This window comes from Copadichromis virginalis, linkage group LG17, assembly GCF_057382275.1.
Source record: "Copadichromis virginalis isolate Kocher_CV1m ecotype Utaka linkage group LG17, C_Virginalis_male_GT1.1, whole genome shotgun sequence".
Taxonomy (NCBI): Eukaryota; Metazoa; Chordata; class Actinopteri; order Cichliformes; family Cichlidae; genus Copadichromis; species Copadichromis virginalis.
The window spans coordinates 9,391,286-9,408,453 of NC_140634.1; the positions used below are offsets into that span (position 1 = coordinate 9,391,286).

A 17,168-nucleotide genomic window follows, 5' to 3' on the forward strand; every position below is an offset into this window, starting at 1 on the left:
TACAGGTTAATGCAAGAGTTAATGCAACTATATTTGCTATTATTTATGCACTTTTATGGTTAAAGGTGTCTGTATATTCCATCTATTTGTATGGCTGCCCACGCCCCTGTGTTTTCTCACCAGGGTTTGATTTCAAACTGAACTGATAATGAAGTCAGCAGTTCCTTGAAGACTCAAGGGAGGAGAGGAGTGTGTGAAGACAAGGATTATTTAACTCACACTTTTGAGTTTTAGTTACTTTCCCAATATATTGCTTTTTTTTATTCATTAATTTTAGTCCTTTTTAATTTTGTTAAGCCAGTTTCAATCTTAACTTGTGAGCATTTATTTATGAGCATATTTGCCTAAAATTTCAGTTTTATTTCCATCTATGTCACAGTAATCAGTGTTAGTTTGTCTGTACATCCATGTTACATTGCAGGGTTTAATGAGTCCTCTCTCACAATTTAATCCGTCTATCTATCTAACTTTTCTGTCTTTATTGACTATAAACAGTGATCTGCTGCTCAAATTAAGAGCTTTCATCATCTTTACAAGTCATTCTTTTATTTCAGCAAAATGTGCATTAAAATATGCATATAAAATATATGTTTTTCTTTGAGGAGGAAATATAAATCTTCATTACATTCTATAGTCAATAAATCTTTGATTTTATAGAAGACTTAACCAATAAAAAGTGCTTAAAAGTGAAAAAAAAAAACAACCCCACTTTTTGGATTCATAATTAAAAGCTCATAAAGTATTTAAATGAACTAAATATAGCAAGAAACTTCAGGAGATCTGGTCTCTTTGGCTCCAGGAAATCTAAAGCAAACATGTCAGTTAATGAAACACAGAAAAGCCAGTAAAACTCTCTGAAGTGGGGAAACGTTTTAAAGTTAATCTGCATCATATACGTTTCCATTGCTCAAATATCCAAGAAGTCTAACTAAACCAGAACTAAACAGAAGTAAAAACGTTTTCCTTCAGAGAAGTTCAGAGTTTAAAACTGTGGATGCATTTGGCAGTGTCGAAATTTTGTGACAAATGTTGATTTCAGTCTAAGGGAAATATTTAGTAAAAATAAAAATTACTCCCAAAACAAACAAAACAAACACCACAAACAAATTTACTTTTTTAAGAAATATATTTTTGCTGCTTTAAAATTGGAAAGAGAAAGAAAATAAAGTTGCATTAAAATTCTTATTTCTAAATGTAGCTCTGAATTGGTGAGTTTTACACTTTAAACTGTTTCAAAGGTGCAAGGGTTTTCCAAACTTTGTGTGTTTCAGTCAGGTGAAACTTTGTAATCATTTTTACTCTATATAGTAGCTTATAAAAAAATCAGCTTTTTAAAAAACTACATAGGGTCAAATCCAGTTTCCAAAGTGCATGACTCTACTACTACTAGATTTTAAACCACTGAATGTCTGACTGGTTTTCAGCACTCATCTGTGAAATAAGTATTTTCAATAGTCTGAGCATTGTTTAGAACCTCACTGAGAGAAATAATGAATCTAAACTAGTTTTATTTTCTTCCTCTAGTTCTTATTCTGACTTTGGAACATTTCTCATTGATCCTGACAGTCTGCAGTGTCTAACAAATGAGTTGGCTTTCTAAACCTTTTTTAAAAATGTAATCTTAGAAACACAGGCCTTATTCACAGCTGGACACATTTGTTGTTTATCACATTTAAGGTGAGTAATGCATGTGTCTAGCTGTAGTCCAGTTTAAAGCAGGAAAACAAATTTTCACTCAAATTTTTCTGTTGAAACCAATTAGGGAGTTAAAAAGTAAAAACCTATTTCTCCTGGATGCTACTTTTACCTTGGAAAAAAAAAGAAACAAAGATTTGAAGTCGGAATTAGTCTTAATTTGGTGAAAGTTTCAATCCTGAGAGTTTCATTCAAATTCAGTTAGTCCCATGTTTGGTCTCTGATCCAGAAAATGTTAAACTTTACTCTTTGTGAATCTATCTGAAATGGCTCAATTCAGAACACTCGAAAAAACTTACATGTTTGGACTGATACCCTTGATTTGAAAGGTAACCTCAATATAGGGACTGAGATAGAAGTGGGACAGAAGTGTTTCTGCTGGAGTATCTCAGACATACTTAGAACTGTTCATCGTAGTTGGGTGGGTGGGGTCTTCTACTTCTAGGGACCAGAACAATGAATGTTGGAAGGCACTCTCACACATACTCAGTCCTGGTTCTTTCAAAATTGGGTCCTGGTGTCACAATGCCCAGAGGGATGTGCACAGGCCTGTCCAGCTTCTGGAAATGAAGACAGGAAATCAGCAGCAGCGTTCCTGCCACCAGGTGGAGGATGCCTGCAATCCAGCCACAGAACAGAGCATAGCCGAACTCCCAGCGAGGGACAATCTGAGGCACTGTCTCGTCGAAGAATCTCACAAGCGTCAGGTGGGCGACGTAAGAGACCGGGATAAGGCCCAGGATCCCTGTTACCAGGCACAGTGCCCTGCCTATTGCCTTCAGCGCCCTCTTACAGCTAAAGTCATCCAGGTCATCCAGTCATCCAGAAATCCCATAAGACCCCAGACTCATTTTTACTGTCAGAAAATAACTATGGAGAGTCAGTAAAGGTGCGGTGACAGGTGGGTTCTTATGGGTTAAATGGCGAAATTACCATGAAATTTAAGCCCATGGTGAGTGTATGGAAACTTTAACCACATCACTTTTCCCCCTTTCTTCTGTATGTGCTCTAGAAATTTAGAGTCGGCTTATTCATGTCCAATTGTTATTGTGTGTCCCTGTGTGTCTCCTTAGAAATGGCTGGTACACTGAGAACTCTCCAATTCTATTCTCTCCTTTTCCCACAGTTTTATTTTTGGCCTGAAAGTGACCGTGCATCTACTCCTCATGTAACCACCTGGGTGTCTGTATATCCATCTATTTGTATGGCTGCCCACGCCCCTGTGTTTTCTCACCAGGGTTTGATTTCAAACTGAACTGATAATGAAATCAGCAGTTCCTTGAAGACTCAAGGGAGGAGAGGAGTGTGTGAAGACAAGGATTATTTAACTCACACTTTTGAGTTTTAGTTACTTTCCCAATATATTGCTTTTTTTTATTCATTAATTTTAGTCCTTTTTAATTTTGTTAAGCCAGTTTCAATCTTAACTTGTGAGCATTTATTTATGAGCATATTTGCCTAAAATTTCAGTTTTATTTCCATCTATGTCACAGTAATCAGTGTTAGTTTGTCTGTACATCCATGTTACATTGCAGGGTTTAATGAGTCCTCTCTCACAATTTAATCCGTCTATCTATCTAACTTTTCTGTCTTTATTGACTATAAACAGTGATCTGCTGCTCAAATTAAGAGCTTTCATCATCTTTACAAGTCATTCTTTTATTTCAGCAAAATGTGCATTAAAATATGCATATAAAATATATGTTTTTCTTTGAGGAGGAAATATAAATCTTCATTACATTCTATAGTCAATAAATCTTTGATTTTATAGAAGACTTAACCAATAAAAAGTGCTTAAAAGTGAAAAAAAAAAACAACCCCACTTTTTGGATTCATAATTAAAAGCTCATAAAGTATTTAAATGAACTAAATATAGCAAGAAACTTCAGGAGATCTGGTCTCTTTGGCTCCAGGAAATCTAAAGCAAACATGTCAGTTAATGAAACACAGAAAAGCCAGTAAAACTCTCTGAAGTGGGGAAACGTTTTAAAGTTAATCTGCATCATATACGTTTCCATTGCTCAAATATCCAAGAAGTCTAACTAAACCAGAACTAAACAGAAGTAAAAATGTTTTCCTTCAGAGAAGTTCAGAGTTTAAAACTGTGGATGCATTTGGCAGTGTCGAAATTTTGTGACAAATGTTGATTTCAGTCTAAGGGAAATATTTAGTAAAAATAAAAATTACTCCCAAAACAAACAAAACAAACACCACAAACAAATTTACTTTTTTAAGAAATATATTTTTGCTGCTTTAAAATTGGAAAGAGAAAGAAAATAAAGTTGCATTAAAATTCTTATTTCTAAATGTAGCTCTGAATTGGTGAGTTTTACACTTTAAACTGTTTCAAAGGTGCAAGGGTTTTCCAAACTTTGTGTGTTTCAGTCAGGTGAAACTTTGTAATCATTTTTACTCTATATAGTAGCTTATAAAAAAATCAGCTTTTTAAAAAACTACATAGGGTCAAATCCAGTTTCCAAAGTGCATGACTCTACTACTACTAGATTTTAAACCACTGAATGTCTGACTGGTTTTCAGCACTCATCTGTGAAATAAGTATTTTCAATAGTCTGAGCATTGTTTAGAACCTCACTGAGAGAAATAATGAATCTAAACTAGTTTTATTTTCTTCCTCTAGTTCTTATTCTGACTTTGGAACATTTCTCATTGATCCTGACAGTCTGCAGTGTCTAACAAATGAGTTGGCTTTCTAAACCTTTTTTAAAAATGTAATCTTAGAAACACAGGCCTTATTCACAGCTGGACACATTTGTTGTTTATCACATTTAAGGTGAGTAATGCATGTGTCTAGCTGTAGTCCAGTTTAAAGCAGGAAAACAAATTTTCACTCAAATTTTTCTGTTGAAACCAATTAGGGAGTTAAAAAGTAAAAACCTATTTCTCCTGGATGCTACTTTTACCTTGGAAAAAAAAAGAAACAAAGATTTGAAGTCGGAATTAGTCTTAATTTGGTGAAAGTTTCAATCCTGAGAGTTTCATTCAAATTCAGTTAGTCCCATGTTTGGTCTCTGATCCAGAAAATGTTAAACTTTACTCTTTGTGAATCTATCTGAAATGGCTCAATTCAGAACACTCGAAAAAACTTACATGTTTGGACTGATACCCTTGATTTGAAAGGTAACCTCAATATAGGGACTGAGATAGAAGTGGGACAGAAGTGTTTCTGCTGGAGTATCTCAGACATACTTAGAACTGTTCATCGTAGTTGGGTGGGTGGGGTCTTCTACTTCTAGGGACCAGAACAATGAATGTTGGAAGGCACTCTCACACATACTCAGTCCTGGTTCTTTCAAAATTGGGTCCTGGTGTCACAATGCCCAGAGGGATGTGCACAGGCCTGTCCAGCTTCTGGAAATGAAGACAGGAAATCAGCAGCAGCGTTCCTGCCACCAGGTGGAGGATGCCTGCAATCCAGCCACAGAACAGAGCATAGCCGAACTCCCAGCGAGGGACAATCTGAGGCACTGTCTCGTCGAAGAATCTCACAAGCGTCAGGTGGGCGACGTAAGAGACCGGGATAAGGCCCAGGATCCCTGTTACCAGGCACAGTGCCCCGCCTATTGCCTTCAGCGCCCTCTTACAGCTAAAGTCATCCAGGTGGTTTTGGCAGCCATTAACCAGGCGGATACCGGGGATGGCCAGCAGCACACCCAACAATCCCACCCCCAGCACCAAGGACATGAGAATCCGGGCCAGTATAATGTCTGGTGGCAGTTCAAACATGCTGTCATAGGGCCGGCACTCCAGCTTATCCGTCGCTTCCTGGCTCACACAGGTCACCCAGAGGCCCATGTTAGTTTCCTCAGTGGGAAGCAGGTCTGTAGACAGTGTGATCCATGAAGGCATCAGGATGGTGGTCAGGGAACAGATCCAGGCCACTATTGCTAAACCAACCCCCAGCAGCTCTAGAGTGCCATTGCTAGAGTCCATGACAGCGATGCTGTAGCTCTCAGAGGGTCCTGGTCTTTACTTTGCTCCTTTCAGGAGGGGGATCTGCTGGGACATCAATGCTAGCAGAGACAGACTTTGCAGTCAGGCCCAGCTGGAAAAGTTATCACACCCTGTCCAGGCAGAGGAAGGCTATGATTGGCCGACTGGAAACAACAGGATTGCTGTGAGGTCACCTGCAGGCAGGATTTTCTTCGAGAGAGGATGTTATCGATGCCTGCATCTCTGACTGTAAAGCATTTGATGTCAATGGCATTGCTCGCTCGGCTTCTCTGCTTTCTTCATCCTTGCCCCTCCTCCCCACAGAATCACCAGTGAAAACTGACACTTTTACACAATCAGGCAAAAAGTTCAGGCTTTCTTCAGCAGATCAACAGAATACAAGAAACAATTTGCACCTGCACACTTACAGAATCAACAGCACTGTGGGTGGAATACACAGTGAGAAAATGAACCTATTTAGGCAAGTCACTTTTCCTAATTCACTGAATTTTCTTTTTTCCTAACACTTATTTTTTTTCAGTTGAGCTTTTTAGTCTTCAAAGGTGTCACCAAATTCCAAACTCTATATCTGGTCAAAAAGAGGATTTGTAGGACACTTGTTTTGGAAATAAAACTGAAATTATTTTGTGTTGAAGATATTCACATTTATTCTATCAAAATATTAATATATCTTTAGTTTCTGTGAAAATGTACAGATAGCTTGAATGGAGTCTGATTGGGTCTAATTTTAGGTTATTTGTGGTGAAGAGAAGACTGATAATATTGAGATTGGTCAATATCTAATTAAACTAAAAATAATAAATACTGAAATATACACTTTTTTGTCCATAAAAAGATGTGAAAAGTTATTTTTTAAAATCAAATTTCAGCCAGTTTTTTTTTTTGGGCCTGATGGTACCTCCTGCTGGTAGTTTGCAGAGACTACACATAAAGAAATGCAGTACATGTTTACATTCCAGGTTCTACTGTAAATAAAAATCTGGGGTCAACCTTTCCTAAAGACTCTTAATGTTGTAGGGTTGTCCTGGGAGACATGCTTTTGTCATGAATATATCCTTGGCAGACCGGGATTTTCAGGAATCAAGAACAGAGGGCTTGATCTTCTAGTGTTCACCCTTTTCATCCTACCTGAGAAGGTCTATGCCAGGGTGCTGGAACTCCTGGAAAGGACAGTCTATCCAACAGTTGAATATTAGGTCGAGGAGGAACAATCAAGTTTTCATTCTGGTCATGGAACACTGAATCACCTCTTTATCATCTTGAAGCTGCACAAGGGTACATGGAAGTTTCCCAAGTGTTTTGTGTACACTAAGAAGTCATTTAACTAGGACATCCTATGGGGATAGCTTCAGGAGCACATACTGTACTGTAATGAGTGAACAAACTCTTGGATGCTACAAATACAGTTTTCATATTTCCATAAAAGGAAGAAAATGGTGACAAAACTTAAACTTATACAAAACAATACTTTCATTATTTCCAAGATTCCTATTCTGTGTTTTTGTTTTTGAACTTACTATCAAACACACAAACATATATTACAGGTTGCAAATACATTTGATGCTACTTGTCATTTCTATATATAGTATCTATCCATCTATCTCTATTTATATATGCCTAAATGTAATTTTACTGTACTACAGTTAATATGGGCAGTTCTTTTCCTCCCCTTTAGATGGTGATACATACTCACCAATAAGCACCAAGCAGATCAGCTTTATGACAAGAATTGCAGTAGTATTAAATTTTGCTTGGCCATTGTGGTCTGAATGTTTGACATCATACAAAATAAAAGACACATCTATCTATCTATCTATCTATCTATCTATCTATCTATCTATCTATCTATCGGTTACAACAACTCTTAATATGCAGGTACCTGCTGACTTTGTATTGGCCCTAATAGATCCACATAAATACACTGGAAATGGTGCATGCATGTGTTTGTGTGCTGTTTGTCTGAAATAGCTGGTGTCTCTTTGTAGTGACTTTAATCCCAACCCAAAATGGAAACACACATACAGCCAGCATATATAGAGTTTGCCAACAGCACCTGAATCTATGACATACTGTGTTGCATTTTTCCCACTGAGAAACTATTTGCTTACAAAAAAGTAAGCATTGCTATATTTCATGCAACTGAATAATGCTTCAGTGTTTTTCAGGGACAAAAAGATGGAGGGAAAAAATGTGGTTAATGGGTAGTCTTTTGTGGTTTTAGGCATTTTCAGGAATGTCCAGGTTTTGCTTTCATAGTCTCTCTGCCATCACATCCCACCAATGTGCATGTCACTGTGTAGCTGTGTCTATGGCTGACCTAGACTGACTAAAGAGTATATTTAATATGAATTGGTGTCCCTTTGTTTTTGCCTGACCAGCTCACCTCAGACACATTATTGTTAGAAGTGAGATTCGTTGATTCCTTTCAACCAAATTTGACAGACTTCTGCTAAATGTATGCAGATACTTAAACTTACAATATATAAACGGCCAGAGTATTTGATTTGTAAAAACAGAGGCAAAGTGTTAAATATCTTGTAATATTAAATTGACATAAATCAATTTTTTAAATACCTGGTTTATTGCTAAGTGTTTGTATTATATAAATGTGCCAACAGAATTAATCAATCATGCTTTTCGAACGGCCAAGATGTTTGTGTTCTGGGGTTGGTGAGCGAACATTTTGTATTTTATTTATTGGTTACTTAACACTAACTTGCAGGTTAGATTGCTAACCTAGCTACCTTTAAAAGGGAAAGCGGTGGGCTGCAGATCACAGATTAGAATTAACTTCTGCAAAAATGATAAATGTAAGCCTAATATTCCATTTCTGTCTCTTTAGCAGTTTACAGACTTTTTCTGCAATGTTTTTCTTCATTGCAAAGAATAACTAAATAAATTACATAGTCCAGATAGTACTTGATTCATTCAAAAAAAAAAAAAAAAGATTAAAGCATCACAATTAATTTTAATTAAATTGCATACATTAAGTGCCTTTTGTGTGAGTCCACTGAGTTGATAACTTTCTCTAAACTTTATTTTACGTTCCAAGATGCTGATTCTGTGGATGGGGATCACATCACGAGCTTGCGGCAGCCAATGGGAGGAGAAATTAGAAGTGGTGATTAAAGATGATGGTTGTTAAGGAGAGAGACATGTCTCCCTCCTTCTTATTCCCATCTAGGTCTGGCTCTACTATCAATGGGAGCTTTCACTTTGCTTTTGCATGAAAAAATATGATGGTTGTGTGTGTGTGTGTGTGTGTGTGTGTGTGTGTGTGTGTGTGTGTGTGTGTGTGTGTGTGTGTGAGACAGATAGAGTCCAACAGTCCACTCCAATGCATGAGTGGCTTGGAAAGGTGCCAGCATGCAAAAACCTAGCAACAAGATTTGACTTGGCCTGCTGAGAGAGAGTGAGAAATAGAGAGTGAGAGAGCGAGCGAGCGAGAGATCTGGCATGTGCACAGCATGGGCATATGGATCTTTGTTTGTCCGTTTTGGACCATTTAGTCATTCTGTCACTCCAACTGGACTACTTAGCGAATTGGTGCTACTTGGTTCTGAATCGCACACACACACACACAAACGTATTTGCAAAGACACACATGGGTGAGCCGAGCCTTGACTCTACTGCTTTACAGTCTGTTACTGTTCACATGGCCTGAATGAAATAAAAAACCTTTTCCAATTAATCCTTTTAACCAACATGTGTGATCCCTGGCTCACGCTGATGTGGCCTTCAAGCTAACCGAGTCTATGCCAAGTCAAGTCACTTCATAGCCCCTAGAGCCTTTGCTGACCATCAGCACTGATCAGCTATGAAGGTAGCCAGCTCCAACATTGATTTCCATTTACTTCTGAATCCAGTTAAATATATGTGGGGTTCACTCAAAGGCCTGTTTTTTTGTTTGTTTTTCTTTTGCTTCTTACAGAGTCTGACAATTTCTAGCTGGACTTATAAAAGATTATTTGAAGGTGCAAATATTGTTTGCTGAAATATAAAATACTGTATTTAACCCCTGTGTACTTTTTGCTTTAAAAAATAACCCTCAAAATCCATACCTCTAATTCAAACTTTTTCCTTGCTGACAACCCAGTTTGGTGAGCAGCGGTTTTGTCTTGGTCTGTCTTCCATGGATGCCATTTTTGCAATGTCTCTTTCCTATTGTTTAATCATGAGCACTGATCAAGACGAGTGAGGCCACCAGTTCTTTAGATGTTCTTTTGGACCTTCTGGATGACTCATTGATGCACTCTTGGAATAATTTTGGTTGGCTGGCCAAAAAATAAATGGTTCTTACTGTGGTTCACTGGAGTTCCAAAGTCTTAGAAATGGCTTTCAAACCCTTTCCAGACTGATAGATGACTTTGTTTCTCAGCTCTTTCCTAAGGTTGTGGCATGTTGTGTTGCTTTTTGGGATGTTTATTTGTCAGACAGATTGTACTATTAAGACATTTCTTGTTGAATTAAGCAACCACTTTATGTGGCAGTAAACATGCGCTTTCCAAAAAAGAAAAAAAAAAAGGTTAATTGCAGTTAATTCATGATTTAACTACTTATTTGATTGCTTTTTTGCACAAGGCCAGGTAGGTTTGGTTAACTTTTTTTTTATCTCATCGAATTAAATCATCATTTAAAAACTGCATTTTGTACACTGTAAAAAAAAATCTGTCAAATTTACGGTAAAATACCGGCAGCTGTGGTTGCCAGGAATATACCGTGTAAAAAATGTGGAATCTGTAAAAGACAATACGGTATACTGGTTTTGTAACCCTAATTTTTAAGGTAGACAACGTATTATTTTACCAAAATCATGATAGAAAAAACCAAATATATTTGTCAATTATACAGCAATTTAATGTAAAAAATGCAACTTTCCATAGCTTTTTACGGATATTTGCAGTAAAAAAAAAGTAATAATATAATAATATTTACAGTAATTTGTTGTTAATTTAACAGTAATAGGATAGACCCTATTATTGTAAATAACTGTAAAAATAACAGAAATATGTTAAACCTTATTAAAACCTTTGACAGTAAAAAACACAGTGAAATTGTATAACAAATTACAGCATTTTATTTTGACCAGATACATTTTACGGTAAATTCCTGGCAACCACAGCTGCCGGTATTTTACCGCTAAAAATACAGTACAATATGAGGAACATAAATGGTTTACCGTACATTTTACATTTGCAACCGCTAAATATAGAAAAATCTAAAGATGCTCATATACAACCAAGGTAGAGAATATTACTGATAAACAATGAGAAAATTTGACATACCATTTGAAAACAGACTAAACATATTATTTTCTCTATTCCTACAAAACAGCATAGATCTTGAGAATACAGCATGTGTCCATATATATGGCTGGTAATCCATGGAGGAATGAATAAACATGAAACAAAATATTACCTGCCCCTGACCTATCAACAGTAATGAGTCACTGGGTCCTGCCTTGGTGAAGGAAAGGACTCGGTGGAGTTTCTAATGCGCATGGTGTTGAAGATACAAGCTCTGCAGGAGTACTTCAATGTCCATCAGGAGTTCACTTTGGACTGGCAGGATCCCCTCTGCAGCAAAAAAAAATGGACAAAGTTTGATCAGTGCTTGAGCAAAATGCACAGAAATGAACAAAACGTGCTGCCAAAACCAGATCTAATGATAAATGATTTCTTAAGTGTAAAATATACAGTTCTTAAAGGATAGCTATTGTCAAAATGCAACCTGGGCTGTTTTTTTCAGTTTTTTTTTTTTTTACTGTAAACGAGACAAACATATATCTAAAAGCATAATTACGACAAACAAGCCGTTTTTGAGATTGACCGTGATTTTGTTTTGTGGTCAATAGCCAGTGAATGGGAATACTAGGGGGCCGGGGCATAAATTTGAGCACATCAAAATCGATACAGTAAAAAAAAACAAAAAAAAAAAAAAACAGCCCAGGTTGCGTTTTGGCAATAGTTATACTTTAAATCTAATTATGTAAAAAGTTATACATAGACAACGCAGCCCTAATCACAATCATAATTTGTTGGAAAACGTATTTAAGTTTCGTATTGATTTATCATAGAACTTGAAGTTAATGGCTGAATGCATGGTGATGAGACCTATCATTCAATCTACATTTTATAGCGTATGAAACTGCTCACCTGGACATGAACCTGAGCTCGGCTGATTAAGATTAGTGTCTCCTGTCCATCTTTCTTTAGCAAAACTTGAATAATACCACTGCTTACCTCTTATTGAATCTTTGGGTGCAGACTTAATTGAAGAGCCTCGTATAAACAGGCAGGGTGTGATGTTTAGGGAAACCAAAGAATACAGCCGCCATCATTTCTGCCAGAAGACTCATTGGGTGCAACGAAGCTTTCATTGTGGACTGGCTAGATACCTTCTGCATTCAGAAGGAAAACAAGAAGGGCATACACCATAAACAATAATAACTGACAAAAATAATGAGACAAGAAATTAAAGTAACAAAATAAGTGCAAATCAAGTTTCCCTGTGTTGCAGTGTAGCTGAATGTTTTTCAACAATTTGATTTACGGTAAAACACATACCAAATATTTCCAGCCAAGGTTTGTTTCAATCTTCAGCATTTTTTTCCTGCCATTGTCTTGAAACTGTTTCATCGGTCCCTCTCATTTGATGCTGTTTACAAAAACAAAACAGCAATATTGTAAAGGGAAAAAGGAAAATTAATTTAATGGAAAAAAAAAGATTATGACCTGAAATCTCACCATTTCCTGAGAGTCACAGGTCCTTTGAGTATCCTTATGGTTTCTGCTCAAATTCAGTGTCTGAAAAGGGCAGGAACAAAACAAACCTTTTTAATCATAATAAAGACAAAATAAGATTTAGAGACAGACGACAAAGAAATGTGTAAAATATCTTCTTGAATCTGTTTACTTTACTAACCTTGAAAGAGACTCTTGGGTCTTAGCTGTGCCACCACCCTTAAACCTTAAAACAGATGGAGACGATATGCTGGCCTGGCTTGAAATTTCCATATTTGGTGCTGTAAAACAATATCACAAACAATAGATTAATTGTACTTTTTGGACCTTGGCCAAAGCATAATAGAAAAAACAGAAAGTCCTTCATGGCTATTGTGCAATGAAATCATAATACTTACTGGTTTGTTTCTCAGATGTCTCCACTCCTAATGATTGTAGTGCCTCCAGTACAATTTCAAGGATTGAGGCAGACAGGTCCGGCAGCACCTTAGTAATGGAACTCCTTATGCTGCCCCCCATTTCCAAGATGTCTGATAAAAGAATGTGAATAAAGGTCAATTTACACCAAGTGGTACCTTTGGTCTTAAAATATGAAGCTGATCTTGCTTGATACTACACTTTTATACAGTGTTTCGTAAGTACCAAACTAACAGCACCATTATTGTGACAGCACACTGTGTTTCAGTGGAACCATTTGGTACCCATACTTCATGTAAGATGTTAATGGATAGAAATCAATTAAGTCAATGGGTTTTGACCAAAAAAATCATTTTATTTAAAACAGCTTACTATCACTTATGTCACACAGAACATCAGCAGGAGGCTCAGTAGAGGGCTCTTCTGATTTCTGCCACAGATCAGACTCTAGCAGACATCTCAAAGTCTCTCTTAAAGGCACATAATAGGCAAACCTATCTTTTCTGTTTTCATCTCTCCCTAAAAATATTTTCTTTGGTTCCACATAGTTGAAGGCTTTTTTAAAGATCTGAGCTCTGGAGTGCACTGTCCTCAATGGCCCGGTATGACATGCAGAAAAAAGATCATAGCTTTTGACAGACTCACAGACTTTGTTGATGTCCTCCTCTGATAATGATGTGTCATCTTTTAACAGTGATGCAAGTTTACCCAAACTGTATGTCTGTCCCAACTCATGCATGTTCTGCATTTCCTCTACAATGTTCTGTATGGTTGAAGCAGGCAGTAGAAACTGACCCTGCAATTTTAAGTAGAATAGTGAAACGTTTCTCAGAAAAAGATCACAGAATTCAGGGGGCATTTCCATGTTATCTTCATGTGTAATAGACTGTGCAGCAGGCTCGGAAATCAAGGGTACAAAGTCATCTGATGTGGTTGGAACAGATGATGATTGACATGCAGACTCTCTATATAAATCACCAATGCTGCTGTCTGAAAACTCTGTGTTTACGTGACATGTGAGCAGCAAAAGATGATTTAACTCTAAAGGTATTTGTGCATCCTCTTACTGGACAAGTGACCACGTGTCCTTCCACAATATGGCTCTTCAGATGAGCTATTAACTCTTTAGAGTTCTGACACTGACGTTCACACATCGCCATTGCACATGTAAACGAAGAAACCACCACCACACCAGTGACATGGGTGGGGGCAGTGTCTTCGGTAAAAATGAGCCTTAAACGCGCCATACCTGGTGTATGTCTGCTTGCAGCCTGCTTCAATACACCGAAAGAAACAACGTGGCTCATTCCGATGCAGTTTACAATGAAGCACGTAGCCCCTTGATGACTGAACTACCTTACCACAGAAATTACACGTTAACATAACTCCATGTACTTTGGTAATTCCTCCCTAGCGAATTAAGCACGCCATATACAGAAACTAATCCAGAGCAATGCTTCCCTCGCAACAGTAATGCTAACTCAACTCACAAATGCTAACTAAATTCACAACCTCACTCATAAAAAACAAACTGCTAAAATTATCTATAAACGCTGGGCTGGTGGATTTTTATAACAGAGATAACTTGAAGTTGCATGTACTCACCTCACCTCGAACTAATTGTAAGCTGCCAGGATGTCTACAAATTCCGAAGATGCTGTGGTCCAAGCAGCAATAAATGGCGCTAATATACGAGTTCAAAACTGTGTCCGTTAGCGAAGCCAACTTGAGTCTCCTGCATGAAAAAAAGAGCGGTTGGCACACAGCTCAGCAGCGCGCCGCGCTATTGGTCATTTTCAGGTGATGTCATCCCGCAATGTAACGTCGCTCTTTGTTTCTTTAGGAGGTTCGAATTTGATCAGAAGTCACGTCTGCAGACCGCTGCAGCCACATCTTACCTTGCTTCCCCTTTTTTTGGTGAAATGGTTCGCTCATACTGCACAATGTTGCTACCAGATTTTTTTTCTCTGCAATTCGAACGTAAAACGTCTGTACACAGTTTACCAGCAGTTTAGCTACCAATCAACAGCGATCACACAAATTCAAAATTTAAGGCCGACCCACTTAAGGTGGTCTGATAATATGGCGTGAAACACAACAACATAAAGTTGTTTTAAAATAATAATTAAAAAAGATTATTGAAATCAATTTTATTCACAACCATAAACTTTATTTTTAACATCTTCTTTTGCTGTTGATTTTTTTATCAGAAGGTTAACAATGATATACTGCAGGCCTAACTTTTAATCTGTATATCAGTATCTGAATTTTAAAATAAAAAAATACTATCAGTTTTATTGTCTTTCACTGCTGATATTTGCTTTTTTTTTAATGGTATGTACTGGTTGTATTATTATGGTGGACCCTATTTTTTAACATCTTGTTTCTGTAAAAATGAATGTTTTTGTTTGCTTAAAAATCTACAGCTTTATACTGTGAATTCCAATGTGCACAACCCCAAAAGATGTAGTTTTACTCAAATAATACCGTAAAATCTAAGTTTTTCAGACATTTTCAACATTACAATATGTAATTGTAAAATGTATGCATATTTATTTGTTTTCACAGAAAATATTTATAATTTCAACATTTTATTACAGTAAAAAACAAAGTTTTATCCAGTCTCACAATTAACGGTTATTCAATCTATTTAATACAGTAAAAGGAAGTTTTTGGTTTTACGCTCCATTACCGTTGGAATTTGACGGTGTTTTGCTGTATATTTTACTGACTTTTTTTACAGTGTACTTATTCAGACTAACTAAAATTTGTTGATGACTTTAAACATTTAAGTGGGTCAAATATGCTTCACTGCACTGCAGGTCCATTTTTGCACCATCCAGTAAGTATAAATAATACCTGTGAGCTAAAATTCCATACTTTAGACTGCTCTAAACAAGAGGGCTGTTGAAACCATTGCGCACTCACCTTGCTGTTTATGAGGGAGGCCAATCAGAAAAAAACTGGCTCAAAATTAGGGGAAGGAAGCTAAATTGGTTTCTTTCAGTCAATGGATGAACACAGCAGTCGTCCAATAACCAGTGCAAGGCAAGTAAGGATTATTTGACTGATAAATTGAAAAAATGCTACCTGAGCAGAGTCCAAAGAATAAAAATAATAAGCTGAAAAAGAGCATACCTTTTTCGTTTTTCTCACTGTCATTTTGTAGCTGTACTCAGGCAGCTCCATGCATGCTGATGTTCAAACTGAGTGTTACCATTTGGAAAAACTTTACTTCATTAGACATTTTTGGATAACACTTTACACAAACTATGGGTTTAAAGCATAAATCTTAGAAAGATAGATAGCTCAGTCACAGGACTCAGTTTATACTCAAAGTAATGACCTAAAAATCTTAAACATATCTTAAAGATATCTTTAATTCCCAAATTTGACAACTTAATAAGTGTCCTTCCATGTACTGTAAGGGTGAACAATACAACACTCACTCCCTACCATTTGAACATACTTTTTCCCCATTATCTGAACTGTTCCCAGCAGGGCTGCTGCCTGGTTTATCCCAGCAGTAAGAACCCTTTCAAACTTAATGTATTTTTTAAAACAACCTGCTTATACCACTGTCCCATCTCCTGCACAGATCCAGGTTTGAAAAAGTTTAGAGAACTCGTTGGTGTATCATTTTGTCAACATGGCAGCATGTCAAACAGTCCCCCAGGGTTCCTAGCAGCTTCAAACCTCTGCTAGAATTAAACCATTTTTAAATTAGCCCCGTACAGAAATATTCTAAATCTGTCATGCTTTAACGTGGTGTCACATTTCCTCAGATTACCATCATTACAGTAATTAATGCTTTAATTTCTGAGTATGTTTTGAAATGAAACCCAAAGTGCCACGATTTTAATGTAATATGGGACTAATGTGGTGTGGAACATTTGGTAATCTGGCTCCCATATGCCTCGGATCTGCCGAATGGGTTTTATCAACTGTAATACGGTTCAAACACTGAGCTGCAGTTAGTTCGAAGGAAAATAGGCTGCAGAAATAAACTTTCTGTTCAAGTCCTGAGACATTTTTAGCACATGCAAAGTGCAGAACGAAAGGAAAGTTGTGAAGATGAAATTGAATGATGCAGATTTTACAGCACAAGTAAAGTAACTAATTTATTTCAGTTTTTTAACTGGCTTCTGTTTTGTTCGGTTTATAGGCTTGTGACTAATTTTACAGCACAAAGGGAAAATGGAAGAGAAATAATGGAATATGCAGATTTCATAACCTGTGATTTCTTTTGTCCCCAAATAAACTGACCGACCTTTGAGTGAATAAAATGAATAAGCTCTTTTCTTGTCACCCACAGATGAATCACTAACTAGGTTACAGGTT

General features: G+C 37.0%; 1 protein-coding gene, 1 long non-coding RNA gene and 1 pseudogene across 4 annotated transcripts; all 3 read right to left on the reverse strand.

The window, feature by feature from the left end:
- Positions 1–2,171: 2,171 nt before the first annotated feature.
- On the reverse strand, positions 2,172–2,546 carry LOC146688975 (claudin-24-like; annotated as a pseudogene).
- A 2,434-nt stretch (positions 2,547–4,980) lies between these two features.
- LOC146688976 (claudin-22-like) lies at positions 4,981–5,646 on the reverse strand. The gene has a single exon (XM_085437312.1). It carries the CDS (start codon positions 5,644–5,646, stop codon positions 4,981–4,983), a length of 666 nt encoding a protein of 221 aa, XP_085293438.1.
- A 5,075-nt stretch (positions 5,647–10,721) lies between these two features.
- Positions 10,722–15,174, reverse strand: LOC146688977 (uncharacterized). 3 transcript variants are annotated; one of them, XR_014916038.1, is made up of 8 exons: positions 14,726–15,174; positions 14,433–14,562; positions 12,809–12,940; positions 12,592–12,691; positions 12,414–12,473; positions 12,234–12,324; positions 11,910–12,067; positions 10,722–11,243 (listed from the first exon to the last, which is right to left on the reverse strand). It is a non-coding gene; the product is annotated as an uncharacterized LOC146688977 (long non-coding RNA). The 3 variants fall into 3 exon arrangements; XR_014916039.1 differs by lacking the exon at positions 14,726–15,174 and having other exon boundaries at positions 14,438–14,621; XR_014916037.1 differs by lacking the exon at positions 14,726–15,174 and having other exon boundaries at positions 14,433–14,621.
- Positions 15,175–17,168: the final 1,994 nt, after the last annotated feature.